The sequence below is a fragment of the Culex pipiens genome, chromosome 3 (genome assembly GCF_016801865.2).
Source record: "Culex pipiens pallens isolate TS chromosome 3, TS_CPP_V2, whole genome shotgun sequence".
NCBI lineage: Eukaryota > Metazoa > Arthropoda > Insecta > Diptera > Culicidae > Culex > Culex pipiens.
The window spans coordinates 148883048-148908538 of record NC_068939.1 but is presented as its reverse complement, the minus strand read 5'-3'; the positions used below and the strand labels follow the sequence as shown (position 1 = coordinate 148908538).

General features: G+C 36.3%; 1 protein-coding gene across 5 annotated transcripts in view; it reads left to right on the top strand.

Annotated features, from left to right (window-relative positions):
- The window catches only part of LOC120432166 (uncharacterized), a 140460-nt gene that overhangs the window by 105853 nt on the left and 9116 nt on the right, over positions 1–25491 (top strand). For 2 of the 5 annotated variants that reach the window (XM_052711291.1, XM_052711289.1), the window contains exon 1: positions 21965–22043. The exons of 2 other annotated variants lie outside the window; for them this stretch is intronic. In XM_052711291.1, coding sequence (XP_052567251.1) covers positions 21977–22043 — 67 coding nt within the window. In that variant the 5' untranslated portion in view covers positions 21965–21976. Of the gene's footprint in view, positions 1–21644; positions 21900–21964; positions 22044–25491 lie in introns of those variants that run through there. One more of the 5 variants, XM_052711290.1, reaches the window with a different exon arrangement.

Here is a 25491-nt window from a genome sequence, read left to right as displayed (position 1 = left end):
CAACGATGGGTCGGATTGTTGATCCGGACATAGTTTACATACATTTAAGTGAGATCCTGCTTCCATAAAGTACATCAATATCACTTAAGTGGCCATATCTTGAGACAGGCTTGCCAGATCTTCAATGTTTTGGACTCGATAGAAAGGTCTTTTGATTACCTAACCAACGATGGGTCGGATTGTTGATCCGGACATAGTTTACATACATTTAAGTGAGATCCGGCTTCCAAAAAGTACATCAATATCACTTAAGTGGCCATATCTTGAGACAGGGTTGCCAGATCTTCAATGTTTAGACTCGATGGAAAGTTCTTTTGATTACCTAACCAACGATGGGTAGGATGGTGGATCCGGACATAGTTCACATACATTTAAGTGAGATCCGGCTTCCAAAAAGTACATCAATATCACTTAAGTGGCCATATCTCGAGACAGGGTTGCCAGATCTTCAATGTTGTGGACTCGATGGAAAGGTCTTTTGATAACCTAATCAACGATGGGTCGTATGGTGGATCCGGACATAGTTTACATACATTTAAGTGAGATCCGGCTTCCAAAAAGTACATCAATATCACTTAAGTGGCCATATCTCGAGACAGGGTTGCCAGATCTTCAATGTTGTGGACTCGATGGAAAGGTCTTTTGATAACCTAACCAACGATGGGTCGGATGATGGACCCGGACATAGTTTACATACATTTTAGTGAGGTTCGGATGTATGTGAAAACACATTTTTATACATAACTTTTGAACTACTTATCGAAACTTCAATCTGTATAAAACTCGATCTATGGGACCCTAAACCAAGTCAAATGCAACAAGTTCGGGTCAAATCGGTTCAGCCAGTGCCGAGAAACATGAGCTAGTTTGTTGGTCACATACATACATACACACACACATACACACACACATACACACACACATACACACACACATACACACACACATACACACAGACATTTGTTCAGTTTTCGATTCTGAGTCGATATGTATACATGAAGGTGGGTCTACGACGTTTTTATACAAAGTTCATTTTTAGAGCAGGATTATAGCCTTACCTCAGTGAGGAAGGCAAAATATAACAAGACACCACATCGATCAGAAGATTCCTGCTCAATAACGAAATTTTTTAAAATGTATTTGTCTGAAGGTTCCACGACAAATTATGTATTAGTGAAAAGAAGACAAGTTAAAAGGATAAATTTTGATCTTTTTGGGAAGGAGTTTGATGTTGTAATAAAATATACAATTAAGGGGTTACATTCATGCAAATCAGCGGAAATATCAAATGTGGTAACAATAAAACTTTAAAAAATATTTTTTCAGTGCATTAAAATTAACATTTTAAACTATAAAAAAATAAATTCGAAAACGTTCAACACCCTTGTGCATGACAAAGGCCGTTTCCAAAAAGGATATTAAAAAATAAAAAGAAATTATGTTTTTCATATAGAAAATCCGTTTCTGATCTTCGCATTAAAAAAAATAAATTTCAAAATCGGGCTTCGCCATGCATACGGGATAGATATACAGTGGAGTCTCTGGCTGTGGATCTTTTCGATATCAATATAGCTCTAGCTGTCAACAATTTGTTCAGTCCCTTCAAAAGATTGCATTGATTTTTCGTTCTATAATTTGATAACTCCTGCTCTCGACGGTCCCTTCAATATCGACAATGAGAGAGTCCACTGTATTAATATAGATATTAAGATATTAAGAGTCTTCACCGCAAATTTCAAACTATTTGGTCTATTCAATCTCGAGATACCGTGGCACCCTTAAATCAACTCGGAGTTTCGAGACAGTTCGCTTTGCGCATGGCAAATTTTCAAGCTTAAATTGTCTGTCACTCACTTTAATCACAATTTTTTTTTTCATAGAACTTTCAGGAGTGACTAGAAATCACTTTTGATAGGATTTAATAAATTTTCTGAATCATGAAATTTTAAGGTTTTCTACATTTTCTACGGACTTTAAATTCAAAACTTTTAACATGGTTTTTATTTTATTTAACATATTTAGAAAAAAATGTAGCAAACTAAAACTAAATTTTCATGTGGCCTAGCAAGGTCCCGAACTTCATATAAATTTTAATCACCTCTCCGTTAGTTAAACAACTCTCCTCTCAAACCCAACGAACCACAACTCGCTCACTAAGTGTTTACAAACAGTCGAGTCGCCAATTATGCCCCACAACTGGCTGAGGCGGGCCTCAACGGTAATCTAAGGGCGCGTCGACGTTCCACGCCGAGGTGGTCCACCACGCTGGCCAATCGTCCAATTGATCCGCGCTCATGAGCTGGCAAGAAATCGAAATTAATCATTTTTCATTCACACGCCACCGCGGTAAACTAGTTTTGCGTCGTCGTCAGCCAACACACGGCTTTCGAGTGTTTGTTTTGCTCCAAAGTGCCTCCGCGCCAACATTAAAAACCATTCAAAGTTAATCGTAACGGTTTTTAGGTTCGGTTGTCGGCGTTTGCGTCTTGGATTTGGTAATTTTTGGCTATTTCGAGTATTGTTTTTAATCAATTTCTAAACTATATAAGTTTCAATTGTTTTGTTCAAAATTATAAAACATTTTAAATACAATTCAGTTACAATTTTGCAAAACATAAGAAACACTTGCCCACACTTCTAGGGCGATTTCGTGTTAAGTTAAGTAGGTTCACCGGCCAAGTTACTGGCACACCAATCCAACCCACCCACGACGAGTGCGCTCGGTGCCCAAAGTTGCTCCAAATGTTGCTGGTGCCACTCAAGAAACGCGTTCAAGTTTTTGGACCATTACCAGTTTTTTCGGTAGCACTCGAAAATGAGTCAAGGTTGTTCCGCCGCCGCCAATGACTCAACTAAGCGCTGTACCAACCGTGAAAAACTAATCTGTGCGGTGGGCTCCAAGTTGTGAGATATTTGGTAAGCTGAGGTGTTAAAATTTGAAGAAGCAGCATCTTCAACATTGATTGTAGGGGAGACGGTTTTGAACTTATTTTTCTACATTGACTAGCGATTTCAACTATTCTCACACTTTGTATTGCAAAATCTCATGAGAGCATTGCTTGTTTACCCTGATTGAGGCTATTTACAGAAGCATGACTCTAAATAGAATTCCAAAGTGTGAACAATCCTTCTAGAGTTATTATACTGGGAACGTACAACAACTTTAGAAATCCATAACAACTGAATTTTGGGACAATTTTTATCAGTCATTCTAAAGTTGAGGAAAAAGTTTTTTTTTGTTTTAATTTTTATGTTTGGGCAAAACGAGGCATAACCCTAGAATATTTAGGATTTAAAATTTCCTAGGACCCTGTTTGAAATATATCGGAGAAATTTTATACTGATAAAATATGGTGAAAAAGTTCTTTAAAAAAAAACAATAATAAAAAGAATATTTTCAAGGCAAAATCAAACAATTCAACAGACGATCAAATAAAAAAAGCGAGCAAATCTCGAATTTGAGATTTCCGTTTACCCCCCAGTTGAACAACCGTCCATGAAAGTTGATCGGACCTGTCGGCCCTGACCGTACTCGTGACCGGGCACACCGAACACACATCGTTCATCAATCAATATTCGCCACCTGTAGCCAAGGCTTATACCCCACGGTGGGTGCCATCAGGAAGTGGGTTCACGAAACTTCAAAAACTACAACCGGTTGGACTTCCCTCGCGGCAGCGCATTAGTCACCTGCTCATTGATGGATTACTTGAATTGCTAAAGGCACAAAAAATGACAGAATTTGAAGTGGAACGAACTCGGATCAAAGATTGAGTTATAAACGTCACTTTTTTGTCTGTTGGGAATACCGAAGCTGCTGGATATTGGGGGAGAGGGGGTAATATGCACCCCCTAAGGGAAAACTGTGATTTCTCAACCATTACAGCATTACTGTGGAAGAATTTTGTTCGATGTTCTAAAACAACTATTATTCTTCGACATCCATGTGAAAAAAATCTTAAAAAACCTCAAAATTGTTCGAAAATATAAAATTTCTAAAAACATTTTTGATTCATTTCAAACAACCATGCGGGGCAATATGCACCGCAACATTAGGGCCCTCGTTCGGGGAAATGGCATTCAGGGAAATGACTATTCAGGGATATGACTAATCGGGTAAGTGGCATTCGGGATTGTGGCCCATTCGGGAAAATGGCATTCGGGGATGTGGACGATTAGGGGAAATGGGAAATTCGGGTAAATGGAATTCGGGGAAATGACTATTAGGGGAAGTGTCGTTCGGGGAAATGTCCCTTCGGTAATATGGGTTTCGGGGAAATGTCATAGATTCATCGGTTATAAGGGGAGAATTTCGAGAACCAGTCTCTTTACATAGATGAACATGGGTCGTAAAAAAACGAGATTAAGGTCGTAAAAAAACGGTAATTAAGGTGAAACGGGAAGGTAAGGAAAACAGTAAATAACAAATCGACGTCGTCGTGCTATCTTGTCGCACCCGCCATTTCGACTTTCGCGTTTTGATGTTCGCCCTTGAATAAACAAAAACTAGAGCACGCAATGTAAACAATAACAAACACGTTTTGTTTGGCTGACCATTCTGAGCATTGCCCCGAAGTTTGGTTGAAGTTAGTTGCTGGAGTCCCGAGTTATAATTACAAATGTTTACGGTAGTCTAACTTGTACGTGCGTCAAACGCATCCTGACCTGAAATCCCTTTGGCCAGTTGTCAGACTTACATCAATTTTCAGGGAGTGACAAGATAGCACGACAAGATTGAAACTACTTTCATATGAAAAGTGACAAAAAATTTCGTAGCTTTTTTGGTTTTCATTGAATATCTCAGGATTGAAATCGAATTTTGGGGATCTGTGAAGGTCAAAAGATAAGCCATTGTGAGCTGCATAAAATGGCGTTCTTAACTCAATTTGGCCCAAAATGCACGTACGACAAGTTAGCACGACGGCGACGAAATGTTACCTCTGTCGCAGACGAAAGATATGACGAAAGTAAACAATCTTTCCAGTTAAAAATTGATTCAGTGGACAGGGAGTTAGGCATATTACGATTTGATATGGTAATAAAACCCACAGAGCAAGCTAGTTAACAATCAAGAAACACAAGTTTGGAATTGGACCACTTACAGAATATCAGTATAATGTGGAGAACATCGTTGAATTTCTCACATGTCCAGTGAAACCGTAACTGCTCAATTAAAACAATCTCGTGACGTATTCTGTTTACACAGTTCTCACGCAAGTCTAGACAGATGGAAAATAATACATACACAAACCGTGTGAATCTGGGTGAACATCGATTCAACCCGTTAAGGGGAAGTGCACATTTCCCGAGTTTCCTATAACAATTAGTTGGTACATTGCAACCCTATTCGTTTGACACCTTCCCAGTTTAGTTGTAATTTTAAAATAATTTTTAATGATGTTTTAATCCTGTTTTTTTTATTTTCCGATCTCTTTAAAAACAATATTAAAAAAAATTAAATCAAAACTCACATTTGAAAAGGGCCAAACATTCAATATTACGCCATTTTCAAATTTTAGTCTTGATTTAAAAAAAAATATTGTTTTAAACAGATTGCAAAAATTCACGAATGTTTAATATTTTAACATTGAAAATCGGACCATTAGGCTGGTACAAATTTTATTTAAAGTTTTTGGTATTTGCATCGGCCTTAGTTGCTGAGATATCAACTTAAGAAAATGGTGGGTTGTTTGAGGGAGCTTAGAAAACATGAATTTTCCTGTTTTTCCTGTCTTTGCATGGGGACCATCCATAAACCACGTGGACACTTTGGGGGGAGGGAGTTGGCTATTGTCCACGCTCCATAAATTTTTTTTTGTATGGACAATTATCCACGAGGGGAGGGGGGGGGGGGAGTTGGGGGTTGAGAATTCCAAAAAAGTGTCCACGTGATTTGTGGATGGCCCCATGGCAATATCTCAGCAACTAAGGTTCGTATCAACAAAGTTCAAAAAAGCAAAATATAGATGATTTTCTCAGCTTTTCAAAAATATGTTTTTCAGAAGTGGGCAAACACGGGCCTATTAAAAAAAAAAAAAACTGCGACTATTTTCAAAAACGTTACCTAAATGGCTAAAACTTGAAAATGGTGCACTTTATCAAAATTTAAGTTAAATACATTTAGATTGCAAATTCGAATTTACATCGAAAATGAAGTTGAAAATTTTTGCAACCGATATTTCGATTTTTTTAAATCAGTATTGATTCAAAAATTCATAACTCTTTCAAAGATTTCTTTTGCCTAATCTGAAAAGTTGGCATTTGATGTCCCCTAAAACATATCAGAAAAAAAAAAATTAAAATAGCATTTTTTTTTGCAAATCAAGTTTTAGTGACAAAAAGTGAAATTAATAATCGCAAAAAAAATTACCGTGTATCATTCTTTTCATTCTATCATTTCTGTATGGACAGCTGCCAAATTTGTATGGAAAATTATATGGACAAACTAATGATGCAAAATGGCTTCTTTGGGCATACCGAAGGCACCAAAAAAGTTTCAGACGGATTAAAAAATACAAAAACTAAAATTAAAGAAAAAAGACCGATTTCGTAGAGAATTGCTCGTATTGTAGAGTGCGCGAATAGATAGCGATTATCACAATCGTCAAAACCGTTTGTCGAGTCGTTGATCTGAGCACCAAGACGCTCTTGACGCATGCGTGGTACTGGACTGCTTTACGACATTCTGCACGCGAACCTTCGATGCATCTTACATTCTTTGACGAGACTCCGCACGGGGGGTTTGCAATTGTCGTAATTGCATTTAATAGGCAGCGCGCAGTAATTAATGAGCCACAACTCTGATGGTTTGATGAAGTTACAACTAGGAATTAGCTCTCAAAAGTCAAAATTGGTGGTCCTCTTGTGATCGTTGAGGGTTAAGGTTTCAATGTAGATCTTAGATCAGTTTTCACTTACAATTCATACAACACTAACATCGATTGCTATCGTTGACCTTTCCGTATGTTTGGCTCAAAACATTTCAACCGATGAGCTGCATCACGTACACGAAACTTCAATTATCACATGGTCAAATCGGCTTGCCCTTGAACGAAATGGTGCCACCGACTGTGCGGCGGTTGCAAATTATGACCCTTTGGACGCGTGTGTACCGGCCATAATGCAACGCTTGGCGGGACATCGTTTGCTGGCAACACTGGTCCGCAAGGCACGTGTCATCAACATTTTGCGATCTAGTGTTTTGCATTTCCGAGTGTGAAACCGCATTAGAAAGCCCCCCGCGCTCAGTGCATTTCGCATTCTTGGCCAATTGAGCGTAACCTCTCCAAGAGACACCCCGCTTGGGACGTGATGTTCTATGGCAGGGGTTGAGTGACGTGTGAGTGATTTACAGTGTTTTGGTGACCGGGGTGTTGCCGGTACTGCTGCAGGCAGTGACAGCTTCTAATGGATTCCGATTGCGACGCAATCTGACACTGATTGGATTTTGTCACTGGTGACCAGAAGGTAATAATTGTGTTCCGGTGTCTTTGAGCATCTTTTCGTCGTCTTCACAGATCCGCTAAATTCGATTTCAATCCTGAAAAATTATATCTATAATTATAAAATGTAAGACGTTTCATAACGCCTCCTTTCATCAATCGAATTGAATCACACCTCGAGGAGTGCCCTGGAGCCACATTTATGGACAACAAAAGCCCGTCAACACTAAACCAATCATTTAATCGAAAAAAAACCTCTACTTATTAAAATTATGGTCTATCATATTGCCTCAAACCACTCTTCCTTTTTTTTGTGTGTGATGTCGCTCAGCTGCGCAACCAACTAACAATAAACGAAACCGAGCCAACTGTCCCAATGATCAGGTTTTCATTCACCAAACCAGCACCAGCAATTATGCATATATTTGAAAAACTAGATGCAAGACATCAACATTTTGTACCGATACAAAAGAGGATGGCATTTCGGAGAGTAAAAACATGATCAAACCCATAAACAGGCTCTCCAACGGGTAATGTCACTTGCATTGTGGAACGTGTGCAGTTTATTGGCAGAACGCGCCGGCTCACCCAGAAATATCTTGCCAACCGATCAAAGTTGAAGGTTGAATCCTAGGCTGGCTGGCTGGTCTTCTCGGTTAAGGTGGGCTGCTGTCGTGAACCGCGTTCAACTGGCTGATCACATGTTGGCGAAACCGGTCATTGCGGTGGTTTCGGTATTAAGAAATATCGTGTGTGTGTTGATTTATGGTAATCAGTCGCGTGTGTATTTACCAAATATTGACGTGGCTTGATTGAAATGTTAGTGGGTAAACAGATTAGTATGATGGTGTTGATTTTGCTTCCTAAACAGATCTTAACGAGAAGAATTGTAAGCTTATTGATGATTTTCAAAACTAATTGTACTATTTTTTTCTTTTTCACAGGTAAATTTCAACTATAGACGAATAATTTGGCAAGTATGCACAGCATTCCTGTTTGGAGTTTTGTAAATTTGCTCTGATTGAGTAATAAATTTACATATCTATTTGGTATGAACATCGTTGCCGTCGTGCTATCTTGTCGCACGTGCATTTTTGACCAAATTAAGTTAATAACGTCGTTTTGTGCAGCCTTCAATGCCCCCCCCCCCCCCCCCCCCTTCTGACCTTCAAAGATCCTCAAAATTGGATTTCAGAGATATTCAATAAAAACCTAAAAAAACTCCGTGTATTGTTGTCATTTTCATATGAGAAAAAGTTTTAATCTTGTCGCGCTATCTTGACACACCCTAAAAATAAGTGCAGGTCAGAACGCGTTTGACACAAGTATTTTCGAAAAAATACGGTATTTTGAGAAAAATTTAGTATTTTCAAAAAAAAAACTCTAATAGAGTCAAAAAGCATACGAAATTTCGCTTTGTTTGATTGAATTTGCAATATGGGTATATTGCAAATTATGAAAATTTGAGTACTTTCGAAAAAATACGGTATTTTGTAAACAATTTTGAGTTCATGTTTTGCTTCGAAAATTACTAGATATTCAAAAAATATTTTCTTAGTGAAAGCATGATATGGTTGAATTAGGTCGATTGACATTATTGTCCCGACGATAACGATAGAACTATCGTTAACAACCTTGCGAAACATATTTTTTATTGATCACATTGCGTACTCTTTTTTTGGTTTATTCAAGGAAAAACCGTAAAAAACGCCTTTCATTTGGAACGTCAAAATGATGGGTGCGACAAGATAGCACGACAGTGAAAAAACGCATAATTTAGAAAAAATAAGGAAGCTGATTTTTTACTTGTTGAGGGAATCCCCTTTCCAATAGTTCTAGGAATTTGAATCCGGTTGATAATTGCAAACAGATGTTTTTTTCGTGAAAGGATTTTTTATGACACGGTCCAACTTTAAGACGTAGAAGTTACAACAAGAACAGTCCTCACAGCAGGTACTCTCCCGGAAGAAGGTCATTTTGTAAAAAATATCATTAAAAATCATTCATCAAAAGGAAGGAAGTTTGTTTTTGCGTAAAATTGTCATTTTTAACCCACCTTCCGCTTTACATGACAAATCGGGTAGCTTTGCGACCATAAGGTTGATGATTCTACGTGCGAAGAGAGGGAACGAAAGAATCCATCCTTCAAGTGCGGGCTGACCTTTCTGCGACTGCGTCTTCTTCACCCTCCCGCGGGTCAGCTCGGAACGCTCTGAACCGCACAACAACCAACTTAGCTTGATTGCATATGCATGTGGACGGGGGTGCCATCGCTGTAAACAACCTGCTTAATTATGCGCTTTGTTCCCATAAATTTTAGCCCGCGAACGATGGGAACTTTTTGATAAAATAATAGAACCTACTGAGGAGGAGGAGACATGCTGGATGTACGGGGAACCACGCGGAGTTAGAACGTGTGAGAATACGTTGGGATGTGGTTTACGATGTGCAGTTATCAGTTATTGTTTGCACGGGTAGAGTTGTAGGCTGTAAAACCTAACATTATTGGAAGGTTCAAGCCCATGTCGTCTTCAGAGGAAGAAAAAACAATCAAGGTGATTCAGTGCGCTACAGGTTCCGGCGGCAATTTGAATACCAAGTGATGTGACTAACGGTGTGACCTCTTCCGAACATGACGAAACAGGAAGTCTGGAGGGAACCTTCCCCTGTGTTGCATTCTACCTGGCTTTCTTGGGCTTCAACTCTGTAAACAAACACTGTACGCCTCTTTGTAACAGGTTCTTTGCATTACCTGTCTCCGAAGAGTCAAGTCAAGGGTCATAAAGACCCTTCCCTTCTGGGGGCGATATCAGTTTCGACGCGTCTCAACTTAACCGTCTCGCTCCCGAAGACATCCGGTATCGTTCGGTAGATGGTCGAGAGTCCATTTGTACTAATGCAAATTTCGCCGACCCTTCTTACAGACGGATTAGAATTGTAAGTCGGGTCCGTCGTCCGTCTTCATTCTTGGACATTCGCTAATGCGCCGCGCCGATTCTACCCATTGTATGCCGAGGGTCATTAAAATTCTTTGGCTTTTAGGGTGACCTCCTGAAGTCGGCAACAATTGGCAAGTTGCGATGAAGAAGGAGGATATGAAGACATGGAACACTTACAGAGTGAATGTGCTGCGAGTATAATTTGTGGTCGCAATTAGGGAAGCACCAGTAGTAGTGGCAGGAGTCCAAGATAATTTGTCACGGTCGACGGAGTTGAACCCCGCGGTGGTGGGTTCGCTTCGTATGGGTTGAATTGGTCTAGTTTTGTTTATGGCAGGTGGGGTCGTTTTCCGGAGCTTTGAACGAGCGATGGTGTGACGGATGGATGGATTTATTGGGACGGGATTGTAAACCAATCCGGCTCGAAAACGAAACCATAAATCGATCAAATTTCACTTGGTGAACGATAGATGTGTTTGTTTAAGGTTTCCGATTTTTGTGAGCATTTGCAAATATGAACTATGATTTTTCCTTGAATACTGTGTAATAATCACTAAATATTACGTATTTTTAGGAAATTGACAAACAATCATTATGACCATCTCAACCCAATAAATTTAGCTTAACTTCCTCGATTCCTCGAACTCAACCACATGTCATTTAGACGATCCGGCACACCAAACCCCAGTAAAGTTTGCCAACGAGCTGCGGACGCCGTCAAGTTCAAGAGCCCTGTAGGCTAAATTAGGGGTCCCAAATGTGAACGAATCCCAACCCTAAACTCTATAATCATCGCCCGGTGTGTGGGGCCATTGATCAGCGGCCACATAACTTTTAGGCCAATGACCATTGGGGGGATTGTTTTCCGCAAACGGCGGTTGGATCTTTCTCAGTTTTGACAGCCGCCGGGGGGGAGCTCGAACGGTAAATCTCGCCGTCAATTAGTCACTGTACCCTACAAACATGGTGACGGGACCATATTTGGAGAAAGTATATTAATTTTATAAAACGAATTCTTGACACTTTTAGAAATTCTTTAGGCGATTATTTAAAGGTAACAAGTATCACCAGTATGATTTATGTAATTTATCACGAAGAAGTGTGGTCACCCTAGTGGCCACTTGCCGGGAACCGGTTCGTAAGGTTACATGCAACCAACGCGTGAAGTCTCCTCTCTCGACTTGACCAACCATAGAGTGAGATTGGATGCACATTTGCATAACATGAACCTTTACTATTGGCAGTGCCTATGCTGCTGCCGGTTATAGGTTGGTTGGTGCCCATATAGTCATCGATCAAGTAATATGAACTTTCAAACCCTCACGTCACGTCGTCGTCTTCAGAAAGGAAAGAAAAGCCAAACCCGTAATGAATCATGTGGTGGGTTATACACACATATTTTGTTGCATTCCATCGCCCGAGGATCGTTTTATGGACGCGCTCTCGTCAAAGTGTTTGTTTACATCATTCCGGTTGATTGGTTCGAAGTACATGTATTAAAAACATCTCACAGCACTTGCCTGGTGGCGTTGGATATATTGCAGAATGTGTTCACGGTTTTCAAAGTCTGGCGGCCAGAACTAATCGGAACTTGAACCGGCCAGGCGGCCGGCGTAATGTGACCCAAGAGGCGTGCATTTTGTCGTGCAGGTTGATTGGATTTTACCCAAAACAGTAGTCGATTAGTGGTACAAACAACAGCTCTGTAACGAGCTTTTCGTGAACCGATAGCTTCCTGATGTTGATGATATTAGTCTGTGATAAAAAATGGAAACTTTTTTACCAATTTGGTATAAACCGGAAGCCGCGTGTGCTTTCAAACACGCGGCTTCCGGTTTATACCAAAATGGTAAAAAAGTTTGAAGTGAATTCCTGGCAAACTTTTAAAACCAGGTCCACAAAAAACTTTGTTATTGTGAATTTAATTTCTTAGTGCCATCTGTGCCAACAAGAGCGTCCAATTTCCCATCCCGGGAACTCCCGGTAAAAAATATTTACCGTTTCCCGGGAAATTTGTTAAATTCCCGGGAATTCCCGAAATACAAGCGGATATATACATTTTGCTACCTTTTTGGCACTAATGTTTAGATAATCTGATTTGATTTTATTAATTTCAATATAGGGGAAATATACCCATTTTAATCACTCTAAGCCGTTCGACAAATTCTCATCACTTTTGCCTTTTTCCGCTATCAAATCAACATTTTCAGATGTATCAACAATAGAGAGTTGCTTGCTCACTTTTATTTGAGCTATTTATCACTTTGGAACAGTCAAAAACACTTTATGAAAGCTGTAACTAATTATCAAAGTGCTGAAAGGCCGATAATAGAAATAGGCTGAGAAAGGGTATGGTTCCCCTACCTATTTTGCATATTGATCTAATCAGTTTGTCTGTAAATTTCATGTCAAGGTTTAATTCAGAAAATATATATTTATGAAGCTTTCACAACTCGGAATATTGTTTGCTTATTTGTTGGGCAACAAAAGTTATGCTATTCTATTATGGAATGAATATTAACTTTTTTTTTTATTTTCGACAACCTATGTCAAGGATTTTTTTTGTTCTGTCAATTGATTCACCACTTTAGGCCAAGTTCAAAATTGAGATTTGTTAAACATTTTTGTTTACCTTAACCAAATTTGTTTAAAAGTATTCGAGAAATTACTGTTTGAAGTTATAAATTTACGAAGCACGTGAGCTACCATGGGCGTAAGATATTGAAATATAAAAAAATATCGTTTAATTTCAACCACTACACTATGAAAATTATTTTTATCGAAATAATTTATTAGGCCATATAACCATGTTTTAAAATCATACCATAAATGAAACCATGAAAAATCATTAAAAAACAACTTCGTATCTTATGAAATTTACCCAAAAAATACAACCATATTTCAAAACTTCGCTTCAAAAAAAAACTTGAAAAAACTTGTTCTGGAATAAGTTATTTGCCATGAAAATAGATTTTCACTGTCCAAACAATTTGATTAAAAAAATACTTCTCAAAAAAAATACGAATAATATTTTGTTTTGATTTGGTACAAATTGAAAGGCAGCATAAAAAATTCGAAAATTTCTATATTTTCTCAAAGTCGTATGATTTTTTACAAGCAGTCAAGCCATTAATTGATCATCACACTCATTTTGACCATTAAAGTTGCTGTTCTATACAATTCTGTTGCAAAATATTAATCAGAAACAGGATTTCGTTAAATTTCAAATTTCCCGGGAATTCCCGGGATTTCCCGGGAAATTTGTTGAAAATTTCCCGTTTCCCGGGAATATTGTAACCCCAGGAAATTGAACGCTCTAGTACCAACTAAATTCTTAATAAAAAAAATGGAATTCAAAATAACGATCAGCTTCTGGAAATCGTTTCACAAATCGATTTTACAGTCCATACTCTAGCAAACTAAACTCTTGCTCACCACAAACACGACTAACACACGCCAACAGTTCAGCGGCTAGTCACACCCACCACATCACATGGTGCACGGCTGTAGCAGTTCAACGGAATGCGGTCAGTAGTGGCAAAATTAGACCAGGAAGCTGCCACTGCACGAGGACTGGTGCAGCTACCTAAACCAGGCAAAATAGCAGAAACTCGCGTCACACTCGCGGGGGTTGTCGCCGCGAGAGATCTTTCCCTCTCTACCTTATCTCGAGTCTGGCGTGGCACAGCTGGTCAACGGAGAGTACAATACCTCTGCGGTTTCGAACCGGTTGGAAACCGGCTCTTAATGAGATAAAAAGGCACTTTTTTTTTGTTAAACGCTTATTTCTCTTAATTTTGACAATTACCTAACTGATTACCGCACCGGCGACGGTGACTAGGACAACAGTTGCGCGTAGCCTTGGTTTCGTATCAATCAGGAATATGTGAGGAATAACCCAGAGCACGGAATGCGGAATGCCTTCCGGTGATTTATGGCACACAAGGCAGCATTCTTCAGCGCGAGACGGTCGGAGTGCCATCAGATAAGGCCGCGGAAGATGACAGCCAAGTGATCGAAAATAGCTCAAACAAAACCACAATAAAAGACCAAATATTTGGAAGAACAAGGCGGATTTAACGCATGCGAGAGCTCGCGCAAAATTGTTTGCCAGCAATAAACATGGAAACGTGACGTTTCCATGGACCTTGCCGCGCGGATTCCCGATGGGAAGATAAAATGGCAAACAAAGAAGCCAAAAGTTTTCGCCTTCGACGACGACGGCGGCGGATGATTTAGGTTTTCAGAACACGAAACTGGTTCTGTGGGACTCCGGGCGGGCTGGTCGTTTGAATGGATGTGTGGAAGCTTTTAAGGAATGGTATTTGAAAACACTCGCATGGTTTATGAGACCGAAATTGGCAGTCATTAAACTGCGGTGCGAAAGTGGTTTGATTCCCAGAGGACCATAATGGAAATAGATCATTCGGCGTTTGAACTCAATAAGCAATTCCGGACACGAAAATCGAATTTGGCTAAAATTATACTCCGTTTTTAGTAATGCGACAAGCACAAACTTTGTGAAAAAAATGGTACAAAATATCGCTTAGATTTAAATCTTTAAAAATTAATTATTGTATTTTTTTTTGTAAAATGTTCATAAGACTATTTTAATCATTTTCTGTTTTAAAGTGAAAATGGCAAAATTATTAAAAATACATTACACCGCTTCAAACATTCTTTAAAAAGTATGAGCATTTCAACCAAACGGATTAAACATTTAATGGAAAAGGGATTGCAAAATGTATTACTTGCAATTGCAACTGTCTTTCAATATTTATTTCAATTCTAAATTTAATAAATCAATATTACCCAGCATAAAAAAAAATCTATTCGCAGTTCTGTGCATCATAATTTAATTAATATTAAAAATATTAGATTTTTTTCAATTGCAATTCCAAAGAATGTTGGAAAATGATGAAATTTATTTTATTGGTTTTTTTTTTAACTAAAACATCTGTATTTTTTTGTCAGGATTTTTTGGGAGGAATTTAAATTTCAAACAAAATTTGTATACGATTAAGGACTTTTTTAAAAGAACTGGTATCACCATTGTTAATACATACAATTTTGACACTTTTTGAGAAATTCGCATTTTTCATACTTCACCATTTTTGTAAACATGTTTAAGGGGACAAAAAGAATTATGAAAATATCTTCAAAATAGCTAGAAACGCATCACTATTGGTATTAGGCTGTAGAATAGGCACAATACTCTCACAAAAAATCATGACAAAAAAAAAACAAAGAACTATTTTGAACAGTATTTTAAACAATATTTTTAACCAATTTTATGCTTTTTCCACAGTATTTTGATAAAAAAATTAAACTATATTTTGAACCATTTTTTTATCAATATTTGGAACAATATTCTAAACAATATTTTGAACAATATTGTGAACATTATTTTGAATAATATTTTGAGCAATATTTTGAACAAAATTTTGAACAATATTTTGAACAATATTTTGAACAATATTTTGAACAATATTTTGAACAATATTTTGAATCATATTTTGAACAATATTTTGAACAATATTTTGAACAATATTTTGAACAATATTTTGAACAATATTTTGAACAATATTTTGAACAATATTTTGAACAATATTTTGAAAAATGTTTTGAACAATGTTTTGAACAATATTTTGAACAATATTTTGAACAATACTTTGAACAATATTATAAACAATATTTTGAACAATATTTTGAAAAAAAAATTGAACAATATTTTGAACAGTATTTTGCAAAAAATATTTAAGAATATTTTGAACAGTATTTTGAACAATTTTTCAACCAAAATTTTTCCTAAAGTTTTACCTCTTTTCTAAATCTTTGGTCCCTCAATTAAATATTGTGAAAAAATAATGAAAAACTCTATTATATTGAAATTGCATAAACAATAGTAACAAAGTTTTATTAATAGTTCACAATCTAATTTTCAGTGAATCAAAGCAATCGCTAAACAATTAGAAGATAATTTTTAAGACCTTTGAATTTTGGGGAAATTTGCATTGACCTAAACTGCCCATGTTCGCATAAATGTCCCATATGCAAAAACAGCAAGCTGAGAAAAACGCGAGTGAAGTTTGTCCCACGCATAAGGCTACGTGTTAAGTTTTCACGAAAAAACAGGATTTCCTACTGATTTCTAGAACAAAGTACTGGATGTTATAGGCTCTTTTGAAAGAGCACACGATTTTGAACCAAACCGCATCAATAACTCAAAAGTGATGACAATGCATATGGGACATTTATGCGATCATGGGCAGTAAATAGTTATCAATCATTTGACAGATCGTTATTTGCTATTCATGTCCTAAACATTTTGCAATTTATAACCTATTTGAAAATGAAACTTAAAACATGTTTTTTGTATGTTCGTTTCCGAATATTTTTTCGTATACGTTAGTTTTTGTTATCTTATTGTTATTTTTTACGTCTAAAGTTTTTTTAGATGGCCAAAACAAAACTTTTTTTTTGCTTTTTGAGTCAGCGGTATTCAAAAACACCCTAAAAGCAAAAAAAAAAGTTATGCAGCAATTCCCCACGAAAACAGCATGGAAAAAAACAAAAGTGCTCGGATCGGTTTCAAAATTTTTCTGGGGGTTCCCTGGCCGAAATAATAAAACCCGTATTTTTTTGTTTGGCCATTAGGGTGACCTACGCCGTCTTAGGGTGGTCTGAAAAATTGCCATTTCCGTCGATTTTCGCAAAAACCACTTTTTTCAAAAAAAAAAAACATAACTCCTCGCCATTTTAACCGATTTTAATTGTCTTATACGCAAATGAAAGGTGATAAGTTGGGCTTTTAGAGAAAAATAGTAAGAAGTTTCAAAAATTTAGCCTTACATATGAAAAGGGCGTATGACACTTTAAAATGCCGTTTTGACGGTGTCTGGACCAAAGTGCCTATGTCTGGAAATATTTTTATCGGATTCCCCGGACATTTTTACATAACATACTAAAAAATGGGAGGAGCTCATTAACAGGATTTCGAGATATGATTTTTTGAAAATAAAATCCGTGTTTTTTGACACGCCGCGCGCAAAAACCGAAAAATGACTAAATTGACAAAAAAAAAACAACTTTTTTCACTAAAACTGCGATAACCTAAAAATTTCAGCGATGACCTATACATGTCTGGGTACCAAAAGTTGCGTCTTTTAATTATGAAAAAAAAACACGGCGTTGGTCACCCTAATGGCCAAACAAAAAAATACGGGTCTAATTATTTCGGCCAGGGAACCCCCAGAAAAATTTTGAGTCCGATCCGAGCACTTTTGTTTTTTTCATGCTGTTTTCATGGGGAATTGCTGTATGTGGACCTTAAAAAAATCCAGAAATATTGTTTGAAACAGACTTGAAAAATCCATTTTTTTAACATCTTAACACTTCCTGGTCAAAAACATAACATTTCTTCGAACAAAGAAAGCCCTTCTAAAGGCAAAAGAAAATCAACAAACCACGCTGCATAAAAAATAGAAATTGCAAAACTTCTTTCTGCTTCAGCCAGGTTCTACCAATTTCCCCTATCGCGTCACCAAGCAAAACCTGCCTCCAAACACCACCAGCACGAACCAATTCTGCTGTCCAGCAGCAGGTTCCTCTCTTCCATCGCTCCCGTGGGTTGAAGTCGCTGACGATATTCGCGCCCGTTTCTTTCCGTTCGGTGGTTGGCCTTTGAAGAACCTGTCCCAACAGAAACCGAAAAGCGATCCAGTATCGGGCTGAACCCTTGTTTTCTTTATTTTTGTGTATGTTTTATTTCTGTCTGTCTGTGTGTGCCTCCACCTTATACTATGTTGTTATGGTTTCCTATACCCCCCTTGCTCCCTCTTCCCCCTAACCCTCATCCCATTTTTTCTTTTTACTTTTCACTCCAGTGGGAAAGAATCGTTCCCACAATCTCCCCCAGAACAACAACAGCAGCAGCAGCAGCAATTTGAAGTGTCTCAAAAGACTTGTTGCTCAGGGCCAAACAGGCGGTGGCGGTGGCGGCGAACGCCAAGGGCCCCCAGAACGCCAGAACCAAGAAAAATAAGGTTCGGTTTTGTGGTTCGCATCAGTTTCGGTTTTTTTACGGGGATTTTTATGTTGTTTTTTTTTTTCGCTACACATGTGAGTGCAGGAAGTTTGAGTTCTGTTTTTCTTTTCGTTTGTGTTAATTTTATTACTTCTGACTTGATTTATGTTTATTTATTTGGTCTTTTTTAGCACTTCTAAAGTAAATCAAATAGAAAAACAAAAACAAAAAATCTGAAACTTTTGTAAAACATATTATTGTATGAAATGACACAGAACAAACTAAAATAACTTTCAAAACATTCAACAACTGACGAATCACACTCGAAAAAGAACCGTAAACGAGAAATAAATCGAAAATATAAACTCGCGAAAGGGATCACGCAAAGAACCAGTTTGGGCTATGCGAATGTATGAGTTTTGTGCTGCATTTCGTGCAGTTGGAAGGTATTTGTGCGACGGAGTTTTGCTGGTCCCTTGGGGAAAGAGTTGTGGGGGTGGTTGATGCCGGCAAAGTTATTGTTGTTGTTAACGATTGTTGCTGGTGGAGACAGCAGTACTTATTCGACATTTTGGTGATGTAGGTTTTGGGGGAAAAAAGTAGGTTTGTTGTTTTCGAAAATTGCTAATTGTAATTTAAGATTTCGTTTGATACTTTTATAATCTTACAAATTATTTTTGAAGAAAAAAGTACGCAGAATATTTAATCTTTTTTTTTATTTTACGATGTAAAAAATCATTTGTATAACGATATTTTTTATAACATTTTTTAAACTTTTTACGTTATTGAAATAGGTACTCAATAACGTAAAATATTCGATTTATCTAAAAAAAGCAAATAAATCAAATTGATAAAGTATTGTTTCGAAAAAGATAAACACATTTTTAAATAAAAAAAGGTTCCAAATGTACTCACGATTTTGACAGTTAAATAACGGGAAATGGCAGCGGTTTTAAAACATTTTTTTTAATGGACCTTGGATTCGTGATCAAAATTACCCAACGGAGCAAAGTTTGTTGCGAAGAATTACCCATACTCTGTTATCAATAACTTTAGAAAAAACAACAACACTTCTAGGGCCGTTGCAAATATTTTTACGATATAAAAATTCCAAACTTTAATTTGGCTCGATAGCAATATTGAGTTTTATTGAAACTTAGTTTGAATCATTTTTTACGGAAAGCACGGTTTGCGGTGCCTTGTTTCCTTCTTACATTTTACAGAATATTTGAAAAACAAAATCTTACTTTCTTATAAATTGAACATATATTAAACAGTTTTCAAATTGTTCAAAATCGTACTTCGAATTTCTTGAAAAATGGTTTTGAAATGGTTTCGGAAAAATCGGAAAAATATTAACATTGGCCTTTATTTTCAAAATTATGAGTTTTTTTTCAATGTTTTGAAACTTTTTTTCAAGCAATATTTTATCACTGAAATGTTATCAAAATAAAAAAAATAAGTTTTTTTCTGTATACAATTTAGCCAACATGTATTTCATTTTTTTACGAAACCGAAATTTTTTATTTCAATTCAATCAAATAATTGATTCTGAAAAATATTAAATTTGAATTTAAAAATAATAAAAAATAAATTAATTTCGAGCAAAAATATTTATATTTGCAAAGGTAATGTTTAGGACAAATATTTTTAAAAGTGTCCTTCAAGTTTTCCTTCAAAATCAGGCAAATATTTGTTTTTCAAAAACATCAAAATTTTAATAAAAATCCAAGTGCAATCAGCTAAAATTAATATAAAATGCATTCTCCTTCGTTAAAATCATTTTTAGCATGTAGAAAATTTCCGCTAAAATTTTTGTTTTCTTCGATGCGATGGAAGTATACTTATTTCCATATATTTTGAATTTGATTTGTGTTTCAACTTTATTATGACATAAAATAATAATAATTTCAATTATAAAATTGTATCACAATCACTATTTGATTGGAAATATTTAATTTATTTTGAAAACAGATTCGCTACGTATTTTGACTGTTCATTTATTCTTTGACAGAAACTTCTAAGAAATGGGATGGTAGACATAGCTGATTGAAGAAATAAAAAGTTTTTTTTTTTTATATTATGAATGAATATCATGGAAAGTATTAGAAAAGATGTTGGTTCACAAAACACAAACAAATTAGAACACTTTTTTTACTTTTGAACATTGTCAATTGTTAATTTTTTTTTCAGAAACAGTCATGTATTCTTATTTACTCTAAATTAGATTTTTTACTTGAAGGAAAATAAATCAATTAACATACCTTTTTCAGCTGAAAAAATGGTCTGTATGATACTCTACGAAATGATTACATTTTATATACAAAAATATCATGTTTCAGATATTTTTTAATACAGTATGCTTAAAAAATAATAATATTATAATCTGATTTTTGTATGGTGTAGTGATTTATGTCAACCCTAAAATAAAATTATTTGCAAAGTTTCGTTTTTTTCAAGTAAAAATTTTAATCTTGTATCTTGTCTTGGATGATTAAATGAAGTCGTCATACTAATTATTATCATAAAAATTCATTTAATCAAAGAGACTGATGTTTTTGTTTATATTCACACCTACTCTTAAATTGAAATACCGTCATCAGGGGTGACATTGGGTCTGGGGGGTGAAATTGGGTCATACAAATTTCAGCATTTTTGTATGGCCCAATCTCACCCCCCAGACCCAATGTCACCCCTGATGACGCTAGCGTAACTGTGCGGTATTTTATGTTTAGTCTATCTATTATCACATTTTGCAAAGTTGAGCTCAAATCTAGTTTTGTCAACTGAATTCGTATCAAACAAAATTCTACTTCTTCAACCGACTTAAAACCCTCCTAGCTGACTTATTCCTTCCCCATTTTTTTTCTCCCCCATTCTTAACTCGCCATTCCTTGCACCTTCACTGCTCCGCGACGCGGGCTTTGCTCTTTATGCTATTCGTCGTCGTTACCATACCTTCTCATACCACCGTCGTCCATCGCGACGACCCGAAGGAGCCTGGCCTTACCTTTTTCGCAAGTCTTTCCCCGGCGTTCCTGCGTTGAGTTGTGCTGTGTGTGTGTGTGTGTGCTTTCTGGAGCCGAACCGCCTGCACCGCTGCTTCGGTTCTGCCAGATCGTGTTTGGAGTTCGTCCGTGAAGGAGTTGCTGGAACTTCGGTCGGTCGGTCGGTGGCGGTTTTGTTGGGCGCGCGCGCGAACTCTCCTCTCTTGTTGATTGTCGTCGTCGTCGCGTTGAATACCATTAGTCATAGTGCAAAGTGGTGGAGTGGATTGTGGAGTTGAAGCTTTTGGGTCTGAATGAAGCTTGGTGAAGTGTGATTAGGGTGAGGGAAGGGCACCGCGGTGTGCGTTGGTATTTGGAGCAGTCCTGCGCGAGGGAATCTATGACGTCATCGTGCATGTGTTGTGTTGTTACCGAATGCGGGATGTGTCGTAGTGAAGTTGTGGGAAGAATTTTATAGAAAACCACACCAGAATAGAAGAAAAAGGTATTACTCGCCAATTGGATTATGTGAATTAAGGATTACAATTCGAAAACAGATGATCATCATTTGATTCGAATCAAATGATGTTAGTGAGTAAATTTCATCGTGTCCATCCTTTAAACGAGCAGTTGCCCCCACTGGAATTGGGTAATTTATGAAACAGCAATTTATGAAACAGGCAATATGTTATTTTTTCTTTTCCTTTGAGATATATTTTTAGTTTTGCACTGTTTCTACCAAAAATTATCTAGGATAACAAAATCCAGAAACTTCACAAAAAGTTCACGACTAAGTGTTTTATTAAATGAATTCTTTAATTTCCATTGTTTTATAAATTGTATTTAACGTCATGATTCGAATTCCCAGACGCTTCGAAACCCGGACAATTCATCTTGTTTTATCAATTATTTGAATATAAGTTCACAAAATAGTTGTGAACATCAAATTCGAGTTCAGAGATTACCAATTATTCTGATTCGAACAATTGTCAATTATATGAAATGCATATTCTCAATCATAAGTTATATATTTTCGATAATTTTGAGGCATTTTTGGGATCCTGATCGAGATCAACGACTAAAAATACAACAACGAAACAATAAATTTGTCATGATTCGATTATCTACAGTGAAATTTTTAACGAGGACTTAGGACAATCGAGTTTGAAGTGCATCCTAACAAATCTAGGAGATTATAGAGTTTTTCGAATAAATCATAATTAGTTTATTTAAAAATGCTTTCAACCACACAGTGGGCGAAATGGAACCCAAAATCGGACTTAATTGAACGCGGCTGGTTCCCTGGTATGAAAAATACTATTTCTTATGTAAAAAAATCCTGGGAATCGATTGGTAATGGTTTCATCCACCGCACGAAATGGCAAAGGGTCCATTTTGCCCCAATTCCCCATTTATTTACATTTTTTCTTGAAAATCGGTCTGTTTTTAGAGCGGAGGCTTTATGCGGCCATCGAAAATGCACTTAATTTATGTGAAAATGTCCCAGGAATCCAGTAAAAATAACCACTTGCACCGCAAAAATCATCTAGGGTCCATTTAACCCCAATTCCGCTATAAAAGCATTTTTGGCCGTTTTCAAATGTTAGGTCAGATTTTAAAAATCTGAAAATATTTTTATCGTAAAGATCAGACAATTTTACACAAGAATGACGATTTACACTTGATTGTTTGACACATTTATGTTGATATAGAAATTAAACTAAATAAAAAGATTGAAGAATGAGTTTTGGGCCTATTTTCCCAAACGCAGAATAAACTGCCTTTTACATAATTTTTATTTTTATCAACATAAATGTGTTAAACTATCAAGTGCAAATCGTCATTCTTATGTACAATTTTCTGATCTTTACGATAAAAATATTTTCAGATTTTTAAAATCTGACCTAACATTTGAAAACGGCCAAAAATGCTTTTATAGCGGAATTGGGGTTAAATGGACCCTAGATGATTTTTGCGGTGCAAGTGGTTATTTTTACTGGATTCCTGGGACATTTTCACATACGTTAAGTGCATTTTGGATGGCCGCATAAAGCCTCCGCTCTAAATACAGACCGATTTTCAAGAAAAAAATCAAAAAAATGGGGAATTGTGGCAAAATGGACCCTTTGCCGTTTCGTGCGGTGGATGAAACCATCACCAATCGATTCCCCGGATTTTTTTACATTAGAAACACTGTTTTTCATACCAGGGAACCAGCCGCGTTCAATTAAGTCCGATTTTGGGTTCCATTTCGCCCACTGTGCAATGTATGAGGTAAAGATTATGACTCTTCTCCAACATAGGTTCAATAAAAAGGCAACTTGCAAATAAACTTTTATCACTCAAATTTAATTACAATAAGGCCGATGCAAATATTTAAAAAAGTTTTTGTCCCTCGGACCTGGCCGAGGTCAAGGGGGGGGGGGGCAAAAAAATAAAAAAATAAAAAAATTAAATAACAAGCCATAGTCTTCACATTTAAATGAAAAAAGTGTTTTAAAATGCATTTTACACTAGTTCAGTTGTTTTGCAATCATTAGTTTTCAAAAAATCTAAGATCTGACAAAAACAAAAATTGTATCGAAAAAAAGATTTAGCATCGAAAATTTTCAAAAAATCTTAAGATTTTTTAATAAACCTAAACATGCTAAACATGATTTTAAACGCAGGAGAATGTATTTTAATTTAATTTCAGCTGGTTGCACTTGAATTTTCATTGAAATTTTGAAGTTTATTGTAAAAAATTTTTTGCCCCCTGATTTTTCGGGCCAATTTTGAAGGGGGGGGGGGGGGGGGGTGACAAAAACTTTTAAAAATATTTGTACCAGCCTAATTTGTATATCTAAAATCTTTTATTTAATTTTTTTGTTTATTTTTTATATTTTTAATATTTTTAAAAAATGTACTGGCCAATGTTCATGTAACAAATATAATAAATAATGTCAAATTGATCGTAAATAAAGTTTCTTCTAATGATTCGATAAGATTTTTTGAAAATAAAATCTGTGTTTTTCGACGCGCCACGCGCAGGGATGAGGTAACTGCGAAACATGAAAAAATCTACTTTTTTTACTAAAAGTGCGATGGTTACCAAAAGTTGCGTTATTCAAATACGAAAATTTCAGTACTCAAAAAAGTATAGGTCATCGCTCAAATTTTCAGGTCATGGCAGTTTTAGTGAAAAAAGTTGTTTTTCCCGATTTCGCAATTTTCTCCTTTTGCGTGTGGGTCGTTGAAAAACACAAATTTTATTTTCAAAAAATCAATCTTGGAATCCTGTTTAGGCCGTAGGAAATATTTTTCAAAGTTTATGTCGCTTATGTCGTTTATGTTATTTAAATATTTGCAACGGCCTTATGAAACTTCACCATCTATATATATATATATATGTTATTCAAAATTTCTCAAAGAACCTGATTGGCCAACGTTTTTTTTCGAAACGTGCTATTTTCGTAGGGAATTGCTGTATCTCGGATTAGTTTTCAAAAAGACGTAAGAACCAATGGTAAACAAAGCCATTTTTGCCTCGGTATTTGACTACTTACGAAAAACCAATTTCAAAATGCTTAAGACTGTTCATCTACACGACTTTCAAGTGCCCTCAGACTAGATATATATGAAATTTTGTTACAATTTGGAGAAAAACGAATATTAGTGTCGGAGGCCACGGTGGCTCGTACGACTTTTTCTAACTCACCCGTATGTATGTTTAACTAAGTATATTAACTTCTAATTAAATTTATGTAAATATGAGGTTAAGTATACAAAAAGTTTAAAATTGGATCAGATTGAATCACAAAAAAAAAATATTTCATAAAAATATTAATTTGTGTGCCATCAAAACCTAGCATAATTTCACAATTTTACTATTTTACTTACAAGATTGTTCTACTGAAAATGCCAAATATTCAATAACTGTTGAAACTTGTAACCAAGAAAATGATTTTAGCTGTTCTTAAAGTATTTGCGGTAATGGTTTGAAATGTGAATATTTTTATTCAATAAGTTAAATATAAGCCTCAATAATTATTTAGGAGACTTTCAATTACAAAATTCAATTATTTTTTGTTCGTTTATATCCTATTTTCACTTTGTTT